The sequence below is a fragment of the Argopecten irradians genome, chromosome 16, assembly GCF_041381155.1.
Source record: "Argopecten irradians isolate NY chromosome 16, Ai_NY, whole genome shotgun sequence".
Classification (NCBI taxonomy): Eukaryota; Metazoa; Mollusca; class Bivalvia; order Pectinida; family Pectinidae; genus Argopecten; species Argopecten irradians.
In genome coordinates this window covers 27,558,083-27,577,729 of record NC_091149.1, presented here as the reverse complement: position 1 = coordinate 27,577,729, position 19,647 = coordinate 27,558,083, and the positions used below count along the sequence as shown (strand labels likewise).

The window sequence follows — 19,647 nt, the reverse complement described above, 5'->3', positions numbered from 1 at the left end:
AACTAACGGTGAACCACACCAGTACGACCTTCACCTTACTTGGTTTTATCTATTTATATTCCATATACCAAACGACAATCTGTGTTAGGCACGAACAAATCTCACACCGACATCAGTTGTACAATGATACGGTAAGTCCAATTTACATTTTCACAATAACCATGACACCCCTACAAAGGAATCTTATCAAAGGCAGTTGGCAATGTCCAATGGATGACTGCCAGGCGGTTATTTTGACGCTATTATCATTGTGACGTCACTATTGTCGGAAGAGATAGCTGTTGGAATGGCTGTTGCGTCCTTGACGATAGGACAAGTTGATGTATTACCATGAATCGCGCTCCATTAAATCTGATGTTGTCTATTCAGCAGTCATCCTCTCATCCAAGTGAAAACACTACATGCATATCTAATTAGCTAATAATGTATTGGCCTTAAATGCATACCTTTAGTTGTTATAACTTAATTGATTAGTCAAAACAAGAAAATGATAATAATAATGATAATAAAAAAATACAATATGGTCATGTTTTCTATTTTCAGTAGGCTATACAATGTGAAATATGTATTAATTTCGGTTTCCCTGGTGACACTTTACATTTGGTATTACTTCCAATCAACTACTACCGGCATCTCTACGAATACTGATCTAGCAACACACCACGTGACAGAACCGATACGGGTCCACTACTTCAACAAGCCAAAGGGTATCAACGGATCTCGTTTTGAAATCTGTAAACACAGATGCTACCTTACGCATGGAATGTCTTCTTATAGAACAAGTCACGTGGTTATTTTTCACGGACCCACGTTAGGTTCATTCGTGACGTCACCCCCGATGAAATATCCACGGCAAATATGGATTCTCCACGGGAAAGAATCACCAGTTAATTATGTTGGATCCCTGAAATCATGGAAGCGAGTTTTCAACTGGACAATGACGTACCGACGGGACTCGGATATCGCCGCTCTAAACGGAATATTTGCAACGGAGTCAGGATATGTAGATAGTGTAAACAGAAGTAGTTTATTTCAGTCAAAAATGAAAAATATCGCATGGTTTGTCTCAAATTGCCATACTCATGGTGGTCGAGAAAAATATGTAGATACACTTCGTGACTTGATGGATGTGACTGTTTACGGAAAATGTGGAAAGCAGAAATGTCCGAGAAGCAAGGATAAAAAGTGTATGGAAATACTAAGGGGTTATTTCAAATTTTATCTCTCATTTGAAAATTCACTTTGTCATGATTACATCACGGAGAAGGGTTTTAAGGTGTACAGGTATAATTCGTATGTGATACCAGTAACTCGTGGTTTGACGGGAACACAATATCAGATGTATTTACCTCAATCATCTTACATCAACACCGAGGACTTCCGATCTGTACCGAAACTAGTTACCAGACTCCTATCTATAGCGGAGAATGAGACACTGTACAATACGTATTTTGAGTGGGAGAACAGGTACACTGCCGATCTGTATACTCCACAAGACTTCTGTCAGCTGTGTGAACGATTACACAACGAGGATAGATACAGAAGTCTATATGATGATATTTCACACTGGTGGACAAATGAGCCATATAGAAATGTTTGCAGAAGTAAACATGATGTTGAACTGTAAACTATAGTCATATGTTTATATTGATTTATCACTAGTTTTAAAAACGTATTAAATAATATTTTCAATATTTTCCAAATTGCTTGAAACAAGCATTTGTATTGGCTTACAAAATCATATTTTTTTCCTATGAAGAAAAACTGACATCGCCGTTGTAACGCTGTCTCTGATTGGCTGCAAGAACAGTAATGTCATAGAAAAAGAGTCCTCCAGGGAATGTGCAATTCCATTTTTTTAGATTTGATTATACGGATTATCTCGAAAATATTGTGTAATATATAGAATAATACAAAAATCAGAGTGTACATATTTACAGTACACTCTGGTTATTGTGTTACGTCTCCATCACTTATTTATTCTTATTTTAAATTTAAATTATTCTTGTTAATTCTTATATTTTCACTTAAAGTTTTTTGTTTGTTCCGTCCATGTTATTATTTTGTTATAACCCGATTGTCGTAGAAATGACACGACTGAACCGAATGTTGAAATATTCATTGCATGCGACAGTAAATACAGCTTCTTTGATCTTTATTCATGTTTAACGAAAGGGAAAAATGAAGTAAATTTAAATGATTGGCAAATGTTTGATGGAACATTGCAGATATATCAAAATGACTTTGAAGAGATATGAAAAAATATATGATCACGTTATATTATTATATATTATAAGAGTCATATGATATCATTAGTTATATAGTCAGTATACGATCACGTTATATCATTAGTATATATAGTCAGTATACGATCACGTTATATCATTAGTTATATATATAGTCAGTTAATGACCCCCTACAAAGTGTTAGGGGGTCACCACGTGACGTCTCTCCGCCTATTTGAGCACATTTCTGTCCGAGGTGCGATAAAATTGAAGTAGCACATAAGCTAAAGTGTGGTTTTAACTTTCATAAAACTACAATGTTCTGAATTTAACTTTATCATTCAAACGAGTAAGTACTACCAATTGACCCATTTGATTAGGTGACTTCTTTAGGAATGATTTCTTTTGTTTGAAAACATTTTCTGTAAATGATATTCTGCACATCATTTCTGTTTCCAACCAGAGTTTTACAGCTGTGTATCAATAATATATATTCCACATGTTAACAATTACAACACGGTGGGAGTATTTTTGTGCGTTTCCTGAGATAAATGCGAGCAGACGAGAGTTTAATAGGTATTCATGCATCGTTAATATGTTTTAAAGCAAACGGGAGATAACCCGCAAAACTTCATTTACACACAATACCCTTTACCCGTTCATAGTATTGGTATTTCAATATGTGCCGAGAATGGTTGATATTTATTTCAAGAATGCCAACAAACATCCATTTTTATAAGAATATCTTAATTTAAATTTATTAAAATATTAATGTATTAATCGTTTAAACCGAAATATCAGGTACCCTTAGCAATGTATTAGCAATAGCTTATGTAGTGTTTCACAAGCCCCCAAAAATAATAAACAGTATATAACCAAGGTATATAGTTTATAGATAAGTGCTCCATCATTTTTTATATTTAGTATTAATGTATTACTTTGAAGGTTTATATTTTTAAGGATAGGGATATTCTGTCTGAAAGTCAAAAATGTTGAAAAAACTCCAGTCTTGCCGAGGATTTTACGTTTTGCGATCCCCAGGCTAGGCTATCACTATCCTACATACCTTTTTTCAATTTAACAATTATCGAAGTAATTTGAAAAAAACCGCGACTGCACATCATTTCTCCATACATGAAAATTGCGTAATAATTTTAACAGAAACCCCGCTATTTCCATCTCTGACTGTAGTAAAACAAGCTTAGTGTCTGATACAAAATAATGGAATTGTACTTTGTAAAACAGTCTGAGACGACACGCGTGCATTGCATGAGATAAACTAGCATTACACCTGTAGGTATGAGAGGAATCTTTATACAGCATAGCTGACATTGTTGTTACCATGTCTATCATGCTACTCGTTATTAAAAAAATATTGCCTGGGAAACTTCATTGTATGTGTGATGCTGTTTGTTGGGTCCTATAAACGCTTTAATCATGGCCATTCCGCCTGGCGTATGGTATGTATTGTACATAGCAGTAACTGAGATATGTGTTTGTAGTCTATTCTTGCAATAGCAGAGCTCTAGCAAATTTTATGGTGCTATGTCACTGACGTATGCCGTTTGGGACACCGAACATTACACCCCACTCGGTCACAATATAGCCTCAATGTTATTTTGAACGTCAAGCAGATAAAGAATTAATACTTCCGTAGACAATATTGTATCACGTCCAAGTTACAGCGCAAAAAGCTTTCTTCACAGTGCCAAATGAACGTCACGGGGATTGCAGAACAAGATACCGTTTTGACCAAAATATTTTTTTTTCATTCTGTAGTTACAGTCAATATACAGCGATGGACTCTTCTGAGCCGAAAAACAAATAAGACGTTTTCCTTTTTGTTATTTCACTCTTTATTTTTGTCTGTATTGATAATATTTCAACAAAATAAGATAAACTTTTTACTTTGTATAATTAATAATGCAACAGTAACAAAATGAACAATTCCTGACAATTGACTCTACAAACAAAACACAACAATACAAGGAGGGCATTCCATCGTGAAACAATACAAATTAAGTCTATATCATACACTATGTATACGTTGTGAAGACCTCAGATATTTTTTTAGGAAAACAATAAAACTATAACATTAGTTTTGTGGATGTGAATTGATTGGATATGTTCGACGTAATTCAGTTTTGCATGTAACGAACATTTCCATTGGATACAAAGGACGATGCCGGTTCTAACGCCGCATGTGATTGGTTGGTATAACAGTGATTTCATAAAAAAGAGTCCCACAATACTTTTTTAAAATGATTTATATTATTGTAAATCGAGTTAAAAACATCTGTGATTTATTTACAGTACATAAAGATTGATATGTTTTATCTCCATAACAAATCGATTTATTCATGTTGACGTAATCCAATACACGCAGATTTGGAACATTATCTACAAAAGATTCAGTTGATAAAAGTATGTACAAAACTGACGCTTTTCAAAGTCTTCGATTTTGTAAAAACATAATACAATGTACAAATATTGATATAATTATGACGCCAAATCTTTATAAAAAATTGATGTAGGCAAAGGGAACTGCCAGGTGTTCAGAAGAGCCAATTTCCCTATTGGTTTATAGTTTGTTATCTTATCCGACTTTGCATATTAAAGAGTTATATATACACCCGATATACCTGATTTCGGTCTATATTAAGCTTTCTGTCCGTGTCGTGACGTAACAATCGATACATACCCGCAAGAAATACAACTCTGTAGGATGCAAAGATTGCATGCTGACCAACAGCGGTAAACTATGGAGAATAAATGGTATTTATAATCCATCGATGTATCTATATCTACAAAATACAATGTAGTGTTGTTTGGACGAATGCATGATATATCTTTATGAAAATACGCTAAAATCATATCACTGGCCTTACTTAGTAGCACATTGACTCCAACAGAAAATATCAACATTTTGACATTTGTCTCCAAAATATTGACCTTAGCCGATAACAGTAGACAAATATTTACCAGTGTATTATCATCGGATTTGGCAAGGAAGACAACGATAAAATATGGCCGTTTTGTAATACTTCCATGAAACTATATTTCCATTTTTTTTTACAAAATATTACTTAATTTAATGACACATATATAAATAATCATTAATACGTTCAACATATTTACCTTTAAGTAAGCATTTTTATGTATTTTTAGGTGGGTACATTTTCGTTACAATTTTGACAAGTACTGCAACAACAAAGAATGATATAATTTTGTTCTTTTGTTTGTCTAAAGGGACAAATCGTCCCGAAAATTTGACAATATTTTGTCCACACTGTTGGAAGTATTTCTTTGTTTCGTATTTACTTACTAGAGACACACATTTGTTGGGATCTTGTATTTATATTTTACTACATCTACGTCAGATTCTAATAGCTTCTTAATGGCGATTTCTTTCACTTAACCTTTGCTTGCAATAATGGGGCCGCGGTGGCTTAGTGGTTAAGATGTCTTGACATATTACCACAAGCCCTCCATATCTAGGCCATGAATTCGAATGTTGGCAGGTTGCCAGGTACTGACCGCTGGTCGGTGGTTTCTCTTCTGGTACTCCGCCTTTCCTCCACCAACAAATCTGGCACGTCCTTGTTATGACCTTGACTGTTAATAGGACTTTAAACTAATAACACCAAAAATATGCTTGCATTAAATAGCTTAAACCAGATGAGAACGGTTCTTCAAGCGACAATAGCATTTTGTTTAGAATAGAAGTCCTACTAAAGGGACAATTCAGTCTAAGAGAACATTGAAATTTGTACATATATCGGAAAAAACCCAGTTCAAATAGAAATTCGGTTTTACTGTGATATGCCAGAAAAGCCCATGGTGGTGAAATGCGTGTTAAATGTTCAAACTCGCTAGCTGTTCGCCATTACACATTGTGATCGAACATCTTGTATGCCGAACCCTGTCCCTTGCTCGTAGAGTAATGCTACTTTTGTCTAGAACAGCTAAAATCATTCTGACAGGATTGTGTTAACCTTATTATGTCAATTGTCTTGCCTAAACATCATTTAATCATCTCCTCAGTGGTTATGTAGTTCATGTGTTTAACGTGCGTGACTTTGGCTCGGGTATGGGTACAGCGTACATATTGTACCCGCTTAATTGTATTGATCAACGATTTGTAATTACAACGGTATAAATTAAAATACTAAACAACGACGTGGCATTTGTCAATTTTTTTATGTTATATGTTTCATAAGAAATGTAGAACAATACATTTATGTCATATTTTGCTTCTTGGTTATGTAAAAGAATTAGCCTGAGTGAATTGTCCCTTTAACAATACAAAATTACAAACATTTATTTCTTTAATTTTTGGTCGAAATAAAAGAAGTTTAATCCTTTTTGTTTTAGTGGTTGAATTTTCCAAACATAGACTATGTTAAGTTTCCTAAAACAACATGTAGAAATACTCTATTAAAGATTAGATTATAGAGAAATTATGAATAATGGAACTGCTTTTTTGCATACATAAAATGTTCACAGTACTGTAACTTAATTTTTTTTTAAACATTTCCATAAGTTTTGAATAGTCCCTAGTTAACACATATTACTAGGTTTGATCAAAATAGGAAACTTCCGGCAAACGGGGTCAAACTCGGATAAATAATATGTTAAAAGCTCATGGGACCTGTAATATGAAATACATGACTTAAATTAAATAGATTATATATCATATTATAATATATATTCACAATATTGAACATATTTGGCTTGAAAAGGATTAATTTTTTCCTTCAAATCGCATGGAATATTTTCCAACTGAGAGGAAAACAAATTTATTCTTTCAAGATAGATATATGTTTGAGTCTGTGGATGTTCATTAAGGAGATAAAGCAAATATTAACATATTTTCTATAATAAAAGTAAAAGACTAAATCAAATTAAATCTAATTCTTTTGACAACAATAACAATGTTTAACATCTTATATAGAACGCTTATGTACAAAACAAACGGCATATGAAGGGAGAGAAACAGTATATACACTACTTAATCACGTAAACTACCACATCACGTGGTTGTATCTCGTTAACTGCGATTGAATGATAACCATGAATAATAATTATCAACAATTCATCCCTGTTTTGTCCAAAAGCTCGTGCATTCATCACTGGTACCGACTTTTTTAAGTAAATTAAACCATCACGAACAAACATTAAAGAAGTTGCGGGGCCTGCCCGTCATCAGCGTCATAACTTAATGCTGTATACAGTTTCGGGGCCAGCCCCTCTCTTTCCTGTTTATTTTCATTCTTAATGCTTTTTGTGGTGAATCGCCGTGAACATGTGACTTAGAAGTTCCACTTTTAAGTAGATCTATCTATAATACATTTGTATTTGTAACCGACCTGTACCCGTACACAAGTGGTACAAAACCAAGGCCATTTCAAATAAAACTTTGAATATATAGGGTGCATTGATTGGATGTTATTCTTAGCCAATCAAAAGCTTCGAAACGTCAAGAAACCAGACAGCCAATCACTATGACGTTGTTATGAGGTCTCCATCTCCGTCCATATCCACAGACTGCATATGTGCAGTGCGCATGATCGTTTTACTATAGTCTACCAAGTGGTTATAGGACTTAACAAACACCAGTCTTTCCCGGGGGTCACTTTTCCAGCACCCCAGCATCACGTGATATACCGTTGATGGACATTCCTCCGGCCTCTGTAATAATATCCCCTCGTCAAGGAAACGTACCACCTTCAAATAAAAAAACCCAATATTTTATTAAAAACCTCAAATTATCAGAAAGACCTAAATGTCGAAGTCCCCATACGATATGATTATGGATAACACGACATCCGCACACCATGAATAGAAATATATACCATACATACATGTAAATAAATATCAATTTGCATCATGGCGTGGTGTACCAGGAGAAAGTCGATAGATATACAATACACCGGAAATTTTTAAAGGAGAACATATTATTTCCATACATGATTTTAATAGACTTATATAACTAGAATTTATTTGTAAAATAAACTTTTGGTATAAGTCGTTTGCTGTTTTTGTTATAATATATTGTATTGGAGCGTTTTGTAGATATATAGTTGCCTCCCGTTGCACACGAACAATGTACGGATACATTCGTTCAGTTTTCTATGGTAACACATAGTTGGAACCAGGTAATATTTTAACCTGCTACTAATAAACTAGTTAATAACTAATTAACTGACTGACTAACTAACTAACTAACTAACTAACTACCTTACTAACTAACTAACTAAATAACTAACTACATGTAACTAACTAACTAAATAACTAACTAACTAACTGATTATCTAACTGTTACGTTCACATGGGTATCACATTAACTATGATCTCCTCCCAAACAACCCACCTCCTCATTTGAGTGTCCGTAGTAGGGCTGTCGACCGTAGCTGAATATTTCCCACAACACCACACCAAATGCCCAGATGTCGGACTCGGTTGTAAAGCGGCCATATTTGACACTCTCGGGTGACATCCATCTGACGGGTAACATCCGGGACCCTCCGATCTGTAAACGGATCACGTGATATCTTGAAAGTCTTCAATTATTCATGATTTGATTATGCTCTGTTAAAATTGGTTAATTTTGGCAGTTTGATAGAAAAGATGTGACAGACAGCTATAGGTTTAGGAAAATAAATGTATAATATAAAAGATAATCCACCGCTGACGAATGGTATTTTTAACTCAATCAAAACAGGAGCAGACGAATTAATACTTTTCTTCAGTTACAAAAGTAACTTACTTTACAACATAAGAATCATTGAAAAGTTTGAGCTTCTTATTTTACTTAAAGATAAAAATATTAAAAGTAATAAATTTCATCCCGGCACTATGCCCTATAAAGAATGAAGTATTGATTGCGCATGTAACAAAATAACAATAAATTTTCGTATGTTTTATTTAGACACATATATGCAGGATTAAACATTAGTTATTGTTAAAATAATGGGTATGTCGGTTGTGGAGCATTTTAAATAAAGTAGTAAATATAAATGAAACATGGGTTTATTACCAACCACTTGATGGAATGTTCTGATATCTTATCCTGCTCTTTTACCATTAATCCTGTATCACGTGCATCAGATTATTTGTAGTCCATGACAATTAAAATGGAGGACGATTTGGTTTTCAAATTCTTTGATAAATAAGGGATATCACACATTTTATTTCAATATCATAATGAAATTTCTATGGATTATCTTCTGTTTGCTAAGCTCGCAATAATTTTGCCTAAAAGTAACGATACAAATATCTTTGTTTCTTTGTTTAATATGACAGCTTTAACTTACTCTGTAGTAATCGCACGTGTAGACGTCACGTGCCATTCCAAAGTCCGAGATTTTCACCACCAGCCCGTCCCCGACCAGACAGTTCCGGGTTGCTAGGTCACGATGTACAAAATGCTGTGACGTCAGATAGGCCATTCCGTTAGCTATTTGTATTGCTATGTCAATAAGGTCAGTCTGCAACCAAAAAAAGATAATATATTTTACAAGCTTCTTATACCTAAATTCGATTTTGTAAAAATGATTCAGGAGAATTAAGATAAATAATTCAATGTACCTTGCAAGATCTATTGAATTCCAAACATTATTCAAGAATATTTTTTTCTGTGAAAAATTGCATAAGCCATTCAGAAGCGACGTTGAAAACGGTTATGTCGCTGTTTTTCTTTTACTGGATGAAATATTCATTAGCCAATAAAACCCTTCGTTTCAATGACATTGAGTATAATTAGGTAAAAGAAAAAGGTGTATTATCATGCAACCAAACATACCTTTTGTAATACAAAATCGTCTATTGTTTTGCGCATGGCCGGATCATTGTGCCGCAGGAGTTCAGCCAGGTCACCATGAAGCATGTACTCAAAGATCATGTACGGCGTTCCCTCTAAACCTGTAATCCATAATTTTTGATTTTGAAGCGATTTGTAAATGTCAAATTGAAACGTTATACCCTGGAAAATTGGCGATAACATATTGATAAATTGCATGTGGTTACATTTAGAAAGATGGATTGCATTAATTGCGGTAAAAGCTATTTAGGATCAATCCAGGTGATCAATAACAAAAGGGCGTGACAGGCCTGTTCCACACAGTAGGTTTGACATGTTATCTGAACCAAAACTAGTCATCTGAGGGATCCATGTATGATGTTAGCTATGAACATAGCCATGAAGGTCTCCCTAGGTAACGAGACAATTAAGATGCCATATCTAGGAGAGACATCTGCTTTTAATGCACAATGTGCATATCAAGACGTTAAATTGTCAAATGGAATGGATAGTTTGTAAATCACTTTATATATAAAATGGTAGAGTCAATGGAAAGCTAGTAAAAACTATTCCATAATAATTATATTTAAAATTCATAGTTCCGAATTGACGTGAAACAAATATAGCTTACTAACAATTGTCTCACAAATTCCACATTTTCTCTGATTTTGATACCTGCACGTATACCTCTGATTAATGTTTCTTTAAAGTTTTATGTTTTGTAGAATTGTATTGAAAATGATTTTTATCAACTTTTGTAATTATCGAAATTTCCAGTCTCACGAATATTAAATATCATACAAATAATTTGGCAATACAACACCTGACTGATATGACGTATTGTTTCCGATGTGTGAACTCATTCAGACAGGAGCAAAGAAAACAAAATCTCAATTTCCATTTGAATTAAAACCCGTCAATCAACGGTTGGGTTGTTTAGAACTTGATGTTATAGCAATGGAAACAGAAATAACATCTGATGGAATTAGAATATTTTTGTGTCCTTTATTAGCATCATTATTGATTGTGCTTCGGTTTTATTGTTTGGTGGTTATGTTGTTGTTCTTAGTTGTGTATCTGCTATTTTGCGTTATTTTTTTTTTATTTTTCTAAATTACCTGCTGGTAAAGAGAAAATAAGAAAAACAACAACCTGGCAGTCGACCTATTTTACTTATTAACTAATAAATAAAAGATTTTGAAGCATTGTCTTTCAAAACATGAATTATTTCATTAGAATAGAGCATATATTGACGGAAAAAGGAGTTTTGTTTCCATTGATTTATTTTTTTCTGGTTGTAAAATATTATTCCCTTCTCCCCACAAAATAACACAAACAAGAAAAACCCTTATGCACAGAGCCAATAATTAAATAAAGTTTTGGCATTGTTTTCGCAAAACGAAGAATGGAGCATATTGCATAAAATGAGTTTGGTTTTAATAAAATAATTGAACCGCGTCTCACATGTATCAATTCCTAAAGGTTTTTTTTATTTGGTTTTCTCTCTCAGATCAAACTTACCAGTACGCGGAAGCAACAAGACAAAAACACGACTATTGTCTAACATTACTTACGTAGCACATTCATGTGATGGATGTTGCAATATTTTCTGAATACGTCGTATAACTTGATTATTTGAACAGACATATGACATGATCTAGGATTATTGCAATGAAATATGACTGTTATGGCGGGCTTGAAAGAACTTGATAGTCTGGAATTGATACATAGTTTTGAACGGACATGAAATTCATTTAATTTAATTCACAATAAATTTTCTGTTTAAAAAACTTTATTCGCTATGCATACAACGTTTCTATTGTGTATTAGCATATTACATAGCTATCCCTCATGCAGGTAGGTAGTGATTGTAAGGTCATATTTTTGTAACGTTATACTTTCGTAGAAAACGAGTTTCGCTGACAATGTTACACAACAACATCACTCTGACTAAAGGACACGGCTGAAGCTAAGTTTTTGGATATAGTATATTAATTACAACAAAAATTAAAAATTTCCAGTAAATGTCATTGCAATCTGATTAAAACACAGATCCTTATAACCACTCCGTTCAATAGAGGATCTGACAATATCCCATAAGGGGTCACGTCCAGATGACCTTTATACCACGTGTACTTCAGAGCAAATGCAGTTTCTACACCTTACAACATCAATTGAAAATGTCTTTTCGCCCCAGTATACATAAACAATTAGCTTTGTTGTGCACTTCGGGCGAGATGACTACGTACACGAAAATTATTTGGACAGCTTTTTCATAGTATTTCGTCCCCGGTCAAGATTCTGGCAGTGCCAATTTGATTGGCCATTTCAAAAGGTCATCTTGACGTGACCTCTAATGGGATGTTCTCAGATCCTCTTATGTAACGTAGTGATAATAGGGATATGTATTTTAATCAGATTGATGTCATTGTTATTAAATGTCGATTAACTTGGAAGACAATGTAATGGCGTCGCAAAGCATACTTATCTGCTTGGTAAGTAACTCAAAACGTACAACACTGCGAACTATCCTCTTATTTATTTACTATACCTATAACCTCGAGGTACATCCCATAAAGTTCTCCCCCACCATATAACCACCATATGACTTAAAGCAATGCCTTTAAGGGCGCAGTCAGATGTTCTAGTAATCAAATATAAATTGACAGTATTTGTGCAATGTGAAAAAAATAATTTTATGGAAATAATGGAACCAGCGTAACTTTCGTCCCTCACCCGCATTTTAGAAAAACGAAATGGTATGTAAGTAACAGATACTCAGTTGTTGGCCTGGTGATTTTACTGGAAAGCTGGTAGGAAGTGTGTATAATTGAACACCTCTCAAGATCAAAAATGTTGAAAAAAACATACGAAAAAAACATTTATGAAGATTAACACGCATGGATTTCAGACGACCTACGATCGATGACAACGATCATTACATTAGTATAAGGAATACGTAACGTGAATGAAATAAAATTAATGTGTCTCTTTCAAACAACGTGACTGTTTGGAAATTAGAGCGATAGCATTGAGCTTCTGTCAGATAAAGATTAACGTTCATTGGAATTAGAAGTGCGTTTGAATCTCTACTCTCTAATATGAGTTAACTTCCAAGCATCATATTCATGGTGATTGTTACCCAAAATATCACATGAATTCAAAATCGCCATGAAAATTTATAGTTGTCGGTATATGCAGACCTGGATGTTGAAGATAGGGTTTTTCTTAAATTTTCACGTGTTACCTTAAAAGTGCTTCGCATTTCGTGCTCTTGGGGCACGAAGGCTGCAGCTAACAAGACAGGATCGAAATTGACTCATCACCGTCTACCGGTGTTATACAGAAAACGTCCCGATGTAGTGGAAATAAATATCTATGACTTTTACCGTGATACCGTGTTTTATAAAAGGATTTTTCCTAAATTAATACAAAGGAGAATACATAACTTGTCTAAAGCTCTATATCTTAAGAATATGAGGACTGTTACAGTTATTGTGCCCACGCAAAGCAGTTAAGTACCAGTCGATTGTGATTGGAAAAAAAATCATCACTCATGAAAGGATAGTTTGATGACGTATAACAGAGATCTTTGTATATTTTTAACTATATTCTACATATTTTAATATCACTAAAACACCCTAAGGTAATATTCTCAAACGAAAATAAAACATTTTTATTGGCGATTCAATGGTTTGTGCCACTTTGGGCAATAATCCATGACGTTAATACAAAAGTTTGTCTCCTGAATTTTTCTGTCTGTCCCTTAAATAGCATTCTGATTTGAACAACTGTCGTTGCATATTCCTGAAGCAGTTTGAGACTCCATTAAATGTATCAGTATAGATTGTCATGCTTCCGTGAGGTGGGTTAGTGTAGTAAATTGTACAATAAAAACCTGTTTTAATTTTTCTGTACCACGTCGCCCATATTTGGCATGATGAAGTCGATCAATAACGCTTGTGATAACGACTCACGCTATTCCGTCGTTAGCTCTGCCAGAACGTCACATAAATATATTTAATTACACGCTCAAAACATGACGCAGATTACTGATATCGGACTTTCTTTATAAAGCAAAAATACTCAGATGCAAGTAGAGCGTTCAATAACGCAATTTTCTTTATCAAGCACTTAAGAGTTCTGTAAGTATAACGTATTGCTAGTTTGTTTGTCAATTATGACTTGAACATTTTCTATGCTAACGATGGAACGAGCAGCTGACATGCTGGCTGCTTAATTTATGTGACAATGCATAACGGTTAATGACGTGGTCCTAATTCACGCGTAAAGACCGTAAGTAACCAAGTATTTACGTTAAGAAGAGGACTAAATACGCGCCGTTAATGACTGTTCGTACCAGTTTCATGTCCAAATCTTTCTTTTACTCATCCCTATCAGATTAAATTTCAAATATTTTTTTTCTGGTTGAGATCATGTGACAAAATCCCATAATACATTATCAGACGAGGCTTAACTTACAGTAATGTAGTTGAAAGGCGACATGCTATTTTGCAATCTCACCAAAGTATGCTTCGAGTTAGTCCGTTGCAACATGAAAATTATTATCAAGTCTGTTCGAATGTATTGAATCACATTTTAAGTATAACACTGTATAATAGGACATATCAGTCTATATCTATTGTCATTGTTAGAGCTTGTACGTAGTGTGTAGAAAAGTTCTTAGATGGCATATGAAACTTTGATTGAAAAATATAAAGCAATACGTCCGTTGGGTTTAAAGTACGGCACCAAGGGATACAATTTAATGTTGTACCCAACGAATATTTAGTGGTAAACAGTATGCAAGCTATGAAACTAGCAAATTCTCTATCTATTAAGATAAAGAGGATAGTAACATAATTTGATTGACCAATCATGCCAGTGAAAAAAACTAAATTGTAATAAAATAAAAAGAAGGTACAACACATTTACAACGCCTACGATTTGACACCTTTCTAAGCATTTATTTTTGATGTTTCAAAGTTTTCGTATCTAGAAACATTCATGGATGGCGTAAGAAACTTTAATTCGAAAATGTATAGCAACATTTTTGTTGGTTTTAAATTCTACAGCACCGATTGATACAACGGATTGTTTTATAAAACAAATATTTAGCGTTATAAAGTATACAGGGTACGGAACTATGATATATCAAACTCTCTCCAACCAGATAATGTGTGATGCAACATAATTGGATTGACCAATCATAATAGTATATATCTAACGACAATGAAATATAAAATTGTACAAACCTTTCGTAACCACTCCTAAGAGTTTAAGAATATTATCGTGGTCAAAGGCACTCATAATTTCCACCTCCCTCTCGAAGTCATCTTTGACTTCATTAGAAACACCGTCCTTCAGTACTTTAACCGCTACCTTCCCTATCTCAGACCCGTCTTCGGCCGAATATATACCTGAAGATTAAAAGAAAAAATGTTTTCATACTTCATTTTACGTTTTCGATCTGTGTAGCGAAACAAATGTACACAGGAATCATGATATTCGTGTGTTTTTATATCCCACAAGGCATCAATGTTTACTAGATTTATATAAATCAGGATTACTCAAAATGAATCTGCAACATATATAGGCACGATTATAATCGAACATCGTCACACGTCCATTAGGGTCCGAAGTCGGGACCTTCGGGCCTAGTTTTGTGAACATTACAGCTTTAAGACAATCTTTAACTTATAATTCTCCGTAGAAAAGCGTTACAGATTTTTGAGAAGGCCCCTTTACTTAATTGCTTCCCTTACAATTATCCCTATATTTTCCTATGCGAAATTCGGATTAAAAAACCTAAAGTTAAGGAATGTTCGTGAAACTAGGACCATGATATGTATCATGTGCCCAGTATCATGAACATTCTTGAGCTTTAAGGAAAAAGTTTATTATTTTCTATCAGAAAGCATAACAGAAGTTAAGGAAATAATATTGGGTTAAGGAGTATTCCTTAAACTCTGTAACGCTTTCCGATTAAGAAATCAACAGAGCTACAGAGACGTTTTTTTTCTAGCCGAGATGTATATTGCGGCTAGTATGTACCATGGTGACAAATCATTATAGGGATAATGAACACAGTCTGTAGCTCCTAACTGACCACAGTCTGTAGCTCCTAACTGATCAGTCTATAGCTCCTAACTGACCAGTCTGTAGCTCCTAACTGACCACAGTCTGTAGCTCCTAACTGACCACAGTCTGTAGCTCCTAACTGACCACAGTCTGTAGCTCCTAACTGACCACAGTCTGTAGCTCCTAACTGACCAGTCTGTAGCTCCTAACTGACCACAGTCTATAGCTCCTAACTGACCACAGTCTATAGCTCCTAACTGACCACAGTCTATAGCTCCTAACTGACCACAGTCTATAGCTCCTAAGTGATCAGTCTGTAGCTCCTTACTGACAACAGTCTATAGCTTTTGACTGACCACAGTCTGTAGCTCTGAACTGACCACAGTTTGTAGTTCCTAACTGACCACAGTTTGTAGCACCTAACTGACCATAGCCTGTAGCTCCTACCTGACCACAGACTGTAGCTCCTAACTGACCATAGTATGTAGCTTCTAACTCACCATTGTATATAGCTCCTAACTGACCAGTCTGTAGTCTAACTGACCACAGTCTTAGCTCCTAACTGACCACAGTCAGCTCTAACTGACCAGTTATACTCTAATGATCATAGTCCTACTGACAGCAGCTCTGTAGCACAGCCTGTAGCTCTAACTGACCACAGATGTAGTCCTAACTGACCAAGTCACCTAACTAATGTTAGCTCCTAACTGACCACAGACTGTAGTCCTAACTGACCATAGTATGTAACTTCTAACTCACCATTGTATATAGCTCCTAACTGACCACAGACTGTAGTTCTAACTGACCACATCTTAGCTATAACTGGCCACAGACTGTAGCTCATCATTGACCAGTCTGTAGCTCCTAACTGACCAGAAACTGTAGCCCTTCACTGACCACAGTCTGTAGCTCCTAACTGAGCACAGACTGTAGCACCTAACTGACCATAGCCTAAAGCTCCTTACTGATCTGTCTGTAGCTCCTAACTGACCATAGTATATAGCTCCTAACTGACCACAGACTGTAGCTTATCACTGACCATAGTCTACAGCACCTAACTGACCACAGACTCTATCTTATCACTGACCAACGTCTGTAGCACCTAACTGACCACAGACGTTATATCATCATTGACCACATACAAGGGCTGAAGAAGGCAACGACGTGGTTGATTTATGATTGAGACTCTGTGTTAGATTTACATATTATGTTACATATCAAAATGTAGATTTACCTTTATATACCTGGCCGAACGCGCCCTCGCCTACCACATCGACAATCTTCATCTGCTCGGACGGAATGTCTTTAATGTTGAATTTCCGACCTTTTCCACTGTCATGTGGCGACAGGAAGTAGGTGGGATTTTTATTCACAATGTTCATTCTATCGAGGAGTTGTTCGTCCTCTGTTGTTTTAATAGTGGACTCCTTCCTTCGTTTTCTTTTGCATAATTTGATTCGTCGGGCGACAATTAAAACTAAGGCAAACAATACAAACAACACAGCCGCAAGTGGAATAAATATCTGTATGGCGGTTAACTGGTCGGACATGGGATCACTTTGTTTGTACAAGGGCTCCGTCTGGAAGGCAAATAAGATTTATTTTTAGTTTAATTAGTGTATTTAAAAGGTATATTTATTGACTCTTACTATGTGCTTTTTGTTATTGTACTAATTGAAAACCTGGCACTATAGTGGGGCTTATTTGATAAGAAATTGGATATATTTTTATACATGCACTGGTTTACATTGAACGAGAATCCCATCCTACGTGTATCATCGTCTTTACTTCGTAAATCATATTGAATTCTTGATAATTTAAAGCATTTCATTACTTCCCAATGGGTTTAATACGACTTGGATCACTGTATATTATTAATCCTGGGGCCGTAATGAGTTATGAATCGTAAAAAGTGAAATCAATGGAGCAGAGGTTGTAACATGAAGACCAAAACAAGTTATCTGAGGACAATTGGCAAGGACGTTCGTCCATGGATAGTCTGAAACTACCAAGATACCATATCCATAACATACAGCATGTAACAGAGCACATGAATTGCACATATTCACTGCCTCTGACATAATTGAAGGGATCGACCTAGGGATTCCTAGCCTAACACTACAGAAGAGTTCCCTCTAGCCGAGATGTTTATTGTGGGTAGTATTCACCGGGAATGGACGTCAAAAGTCCTTATGTTAAAGGAATATCAGGGACATGCGACATATATTGGTCCAAAGGGTGATTAATCGTCTGCTGTCGGTTTTAAAAGAATAAATTCATATCCATGAGGAAGATGACACATGTCCGTCCATCAAGAACGCGTCGTCGTGTGTCTAATTTTTTTGTGAACGCAAACCAAACAGCTAGGTTTAACTGAGGAAAGAGATTTAGGATATATATCCAGTCTGGTTGACAAGAGGACGGGTATCATAAACGGTCAAAAATAAAAACAGTTAGAAAGATGAGGATAAATGTCGCAAAATGTCTGCAGTCCGTGTTAGCAAAGGGAAAATATTGACGAAATCTATGGACAGGTTAAATACAGACAAAGCATGTCAAAGCATGTATCGGAGTATAAGTCGCGGACATCCAGATAGGTGTATGACTGGGATGCCAGCAGAACTATCAGTCCAGGTAAATCAAGAACGATAACCTACAGAACAAAGGCCGAGGGAAGCTAGGAAATTGACCTCTTCTCTATATTTCTCTAATTGTTTTGTTGGTTAAAAATTCCACAATATTTGCAAGGTAGACTTCTAATATCGATTAGAGGTCCATCTGTTTGATATGAACGGGTTTTCAACAGTCCAACATCCCAAAATAACATCTAAATCCAAATGTTTGACAGAAATTCTTCCTTGTTCAAGAAAAGCGTTGATTTTCATTACATTAATTTTTTTTACAAGACATGCAATCTATTTTGTTTGAGTTGCTATAAAAGCAACAAATGTTTTAATATGTTTGAATCTAGATGATGTTAAAGGAAGAAGGCAAAATGATAAATGCATTGTTATACCGAAATAACATAGTTTTCTCCCATGACAGAGTAATCCCTCTTTGTCAGATCTTACCTCGTTACGAACTGGTTTGGCTTCGGGGACAGTCGCATTGTCCCCTGGTCCAAGCAGACCCACCAAAGGCTGAACTGGAAATACGTCATTTCTCTTGTCTGGGGGCGGTTTGTCGTCTTCTGTCGGCAAAGAAGATTAACAGAATTAAATTTCCACATTCGTCGCTACATGATTTGCATGATAACATTTGGTACACTATGTGTAGGTTGTATGAGCGTGTTACTAAGCTGTGAAGTTATATAATGTGATTGATCTGATAAAGACGAATTACGTGTAATCTATTGACTGCATGATAGCCTGATTCTTCCTCGTTATTGCTGAACAGTTGGGGATCTGATGGCACTTCCGGTACTAGAATTCTCCGCGCTTTGCTGGTCACAATAATTGATCAAATTTTTTATCATACTCATCATCTACTCCAATTAAAAAACAAGAGGCCCAGAGTGCCTGTATCGCTCACCTGGTTTGT

General features: G+C 35.3%; 2 protein-coding genes across 3 annotated transcripts in view; one reads left to right on the top strand and one right to left on the bottom strand.

Annotated features, from left to right (window-relative positions):
- Positions 1-520: 520 nt before the first annotated feature.
- On the top strand, positions 521-1,924 carry LOC138310132 (glycoprotein 3-alpha-L-fucosyltransferase A-like). The gene has a single exon (XM_069251262.1). The coding sequence runs from the start codon at positions 521-523 to the stop codon at positions 1,625-1,627; it is 1,107 nt and encodes a 368-aa protein (XP_069107363.1). The 3' UTR covers positions 1,628-1,924.
- A 2,133-nt stretch (positions 1,925-4,057) lies between these two features.
- LOC138310479 (tyrosine-protein kinase transmembrane receptor Ror-like) overlaps positions 4,058-19,647 on the bottom strand; it is a 160,858-nt gene continuing 145,268 nt past the window's right edge. For both annotated transcript variants that reach the window (XM_069251706.1, XM_069251707.1), the window contains 7 exons: positions 19,179-19,297; positions 17,342-17,687; positions 15,282-15,446; positions 10,030-10,148; positions 9,542-9,715; positions 8,599-8,757; positions 4,058-7,952 (listed from right to left, as the gene is read on the bottom strand). In XM_069251706.1, the coding sequence (XP_069107807.1) occupies positions 7,728-7,952; positions 8,599-8,757; positions 9,542-9,715; positions 10,030-10,148; positions 15,282-15,446; positions 17,342-17,687; positions 19,179-19,297 (1,307 nt within the window). In that variant the 3' untranslated portion in view covers positions 4,058-7,727. The remainder of the gene's footprint in view (positions 7,953-8,598; positions 8,758-9,541; positions 9,716-10,029; positions 10,149-15,281; positions 15,447-17,341; positions 17,688-19,178; positions 19,298-19,647) is intronic.

Excerpts from the sequence above, each read along its gene's own strand:
- LOC138310132 (XM_069251262.1), top strand. The coding sequence starts at position 521 with ATGGTCATGTTTTCTATTTTCAGTAGGCTATACAATGTGAAATATGTA.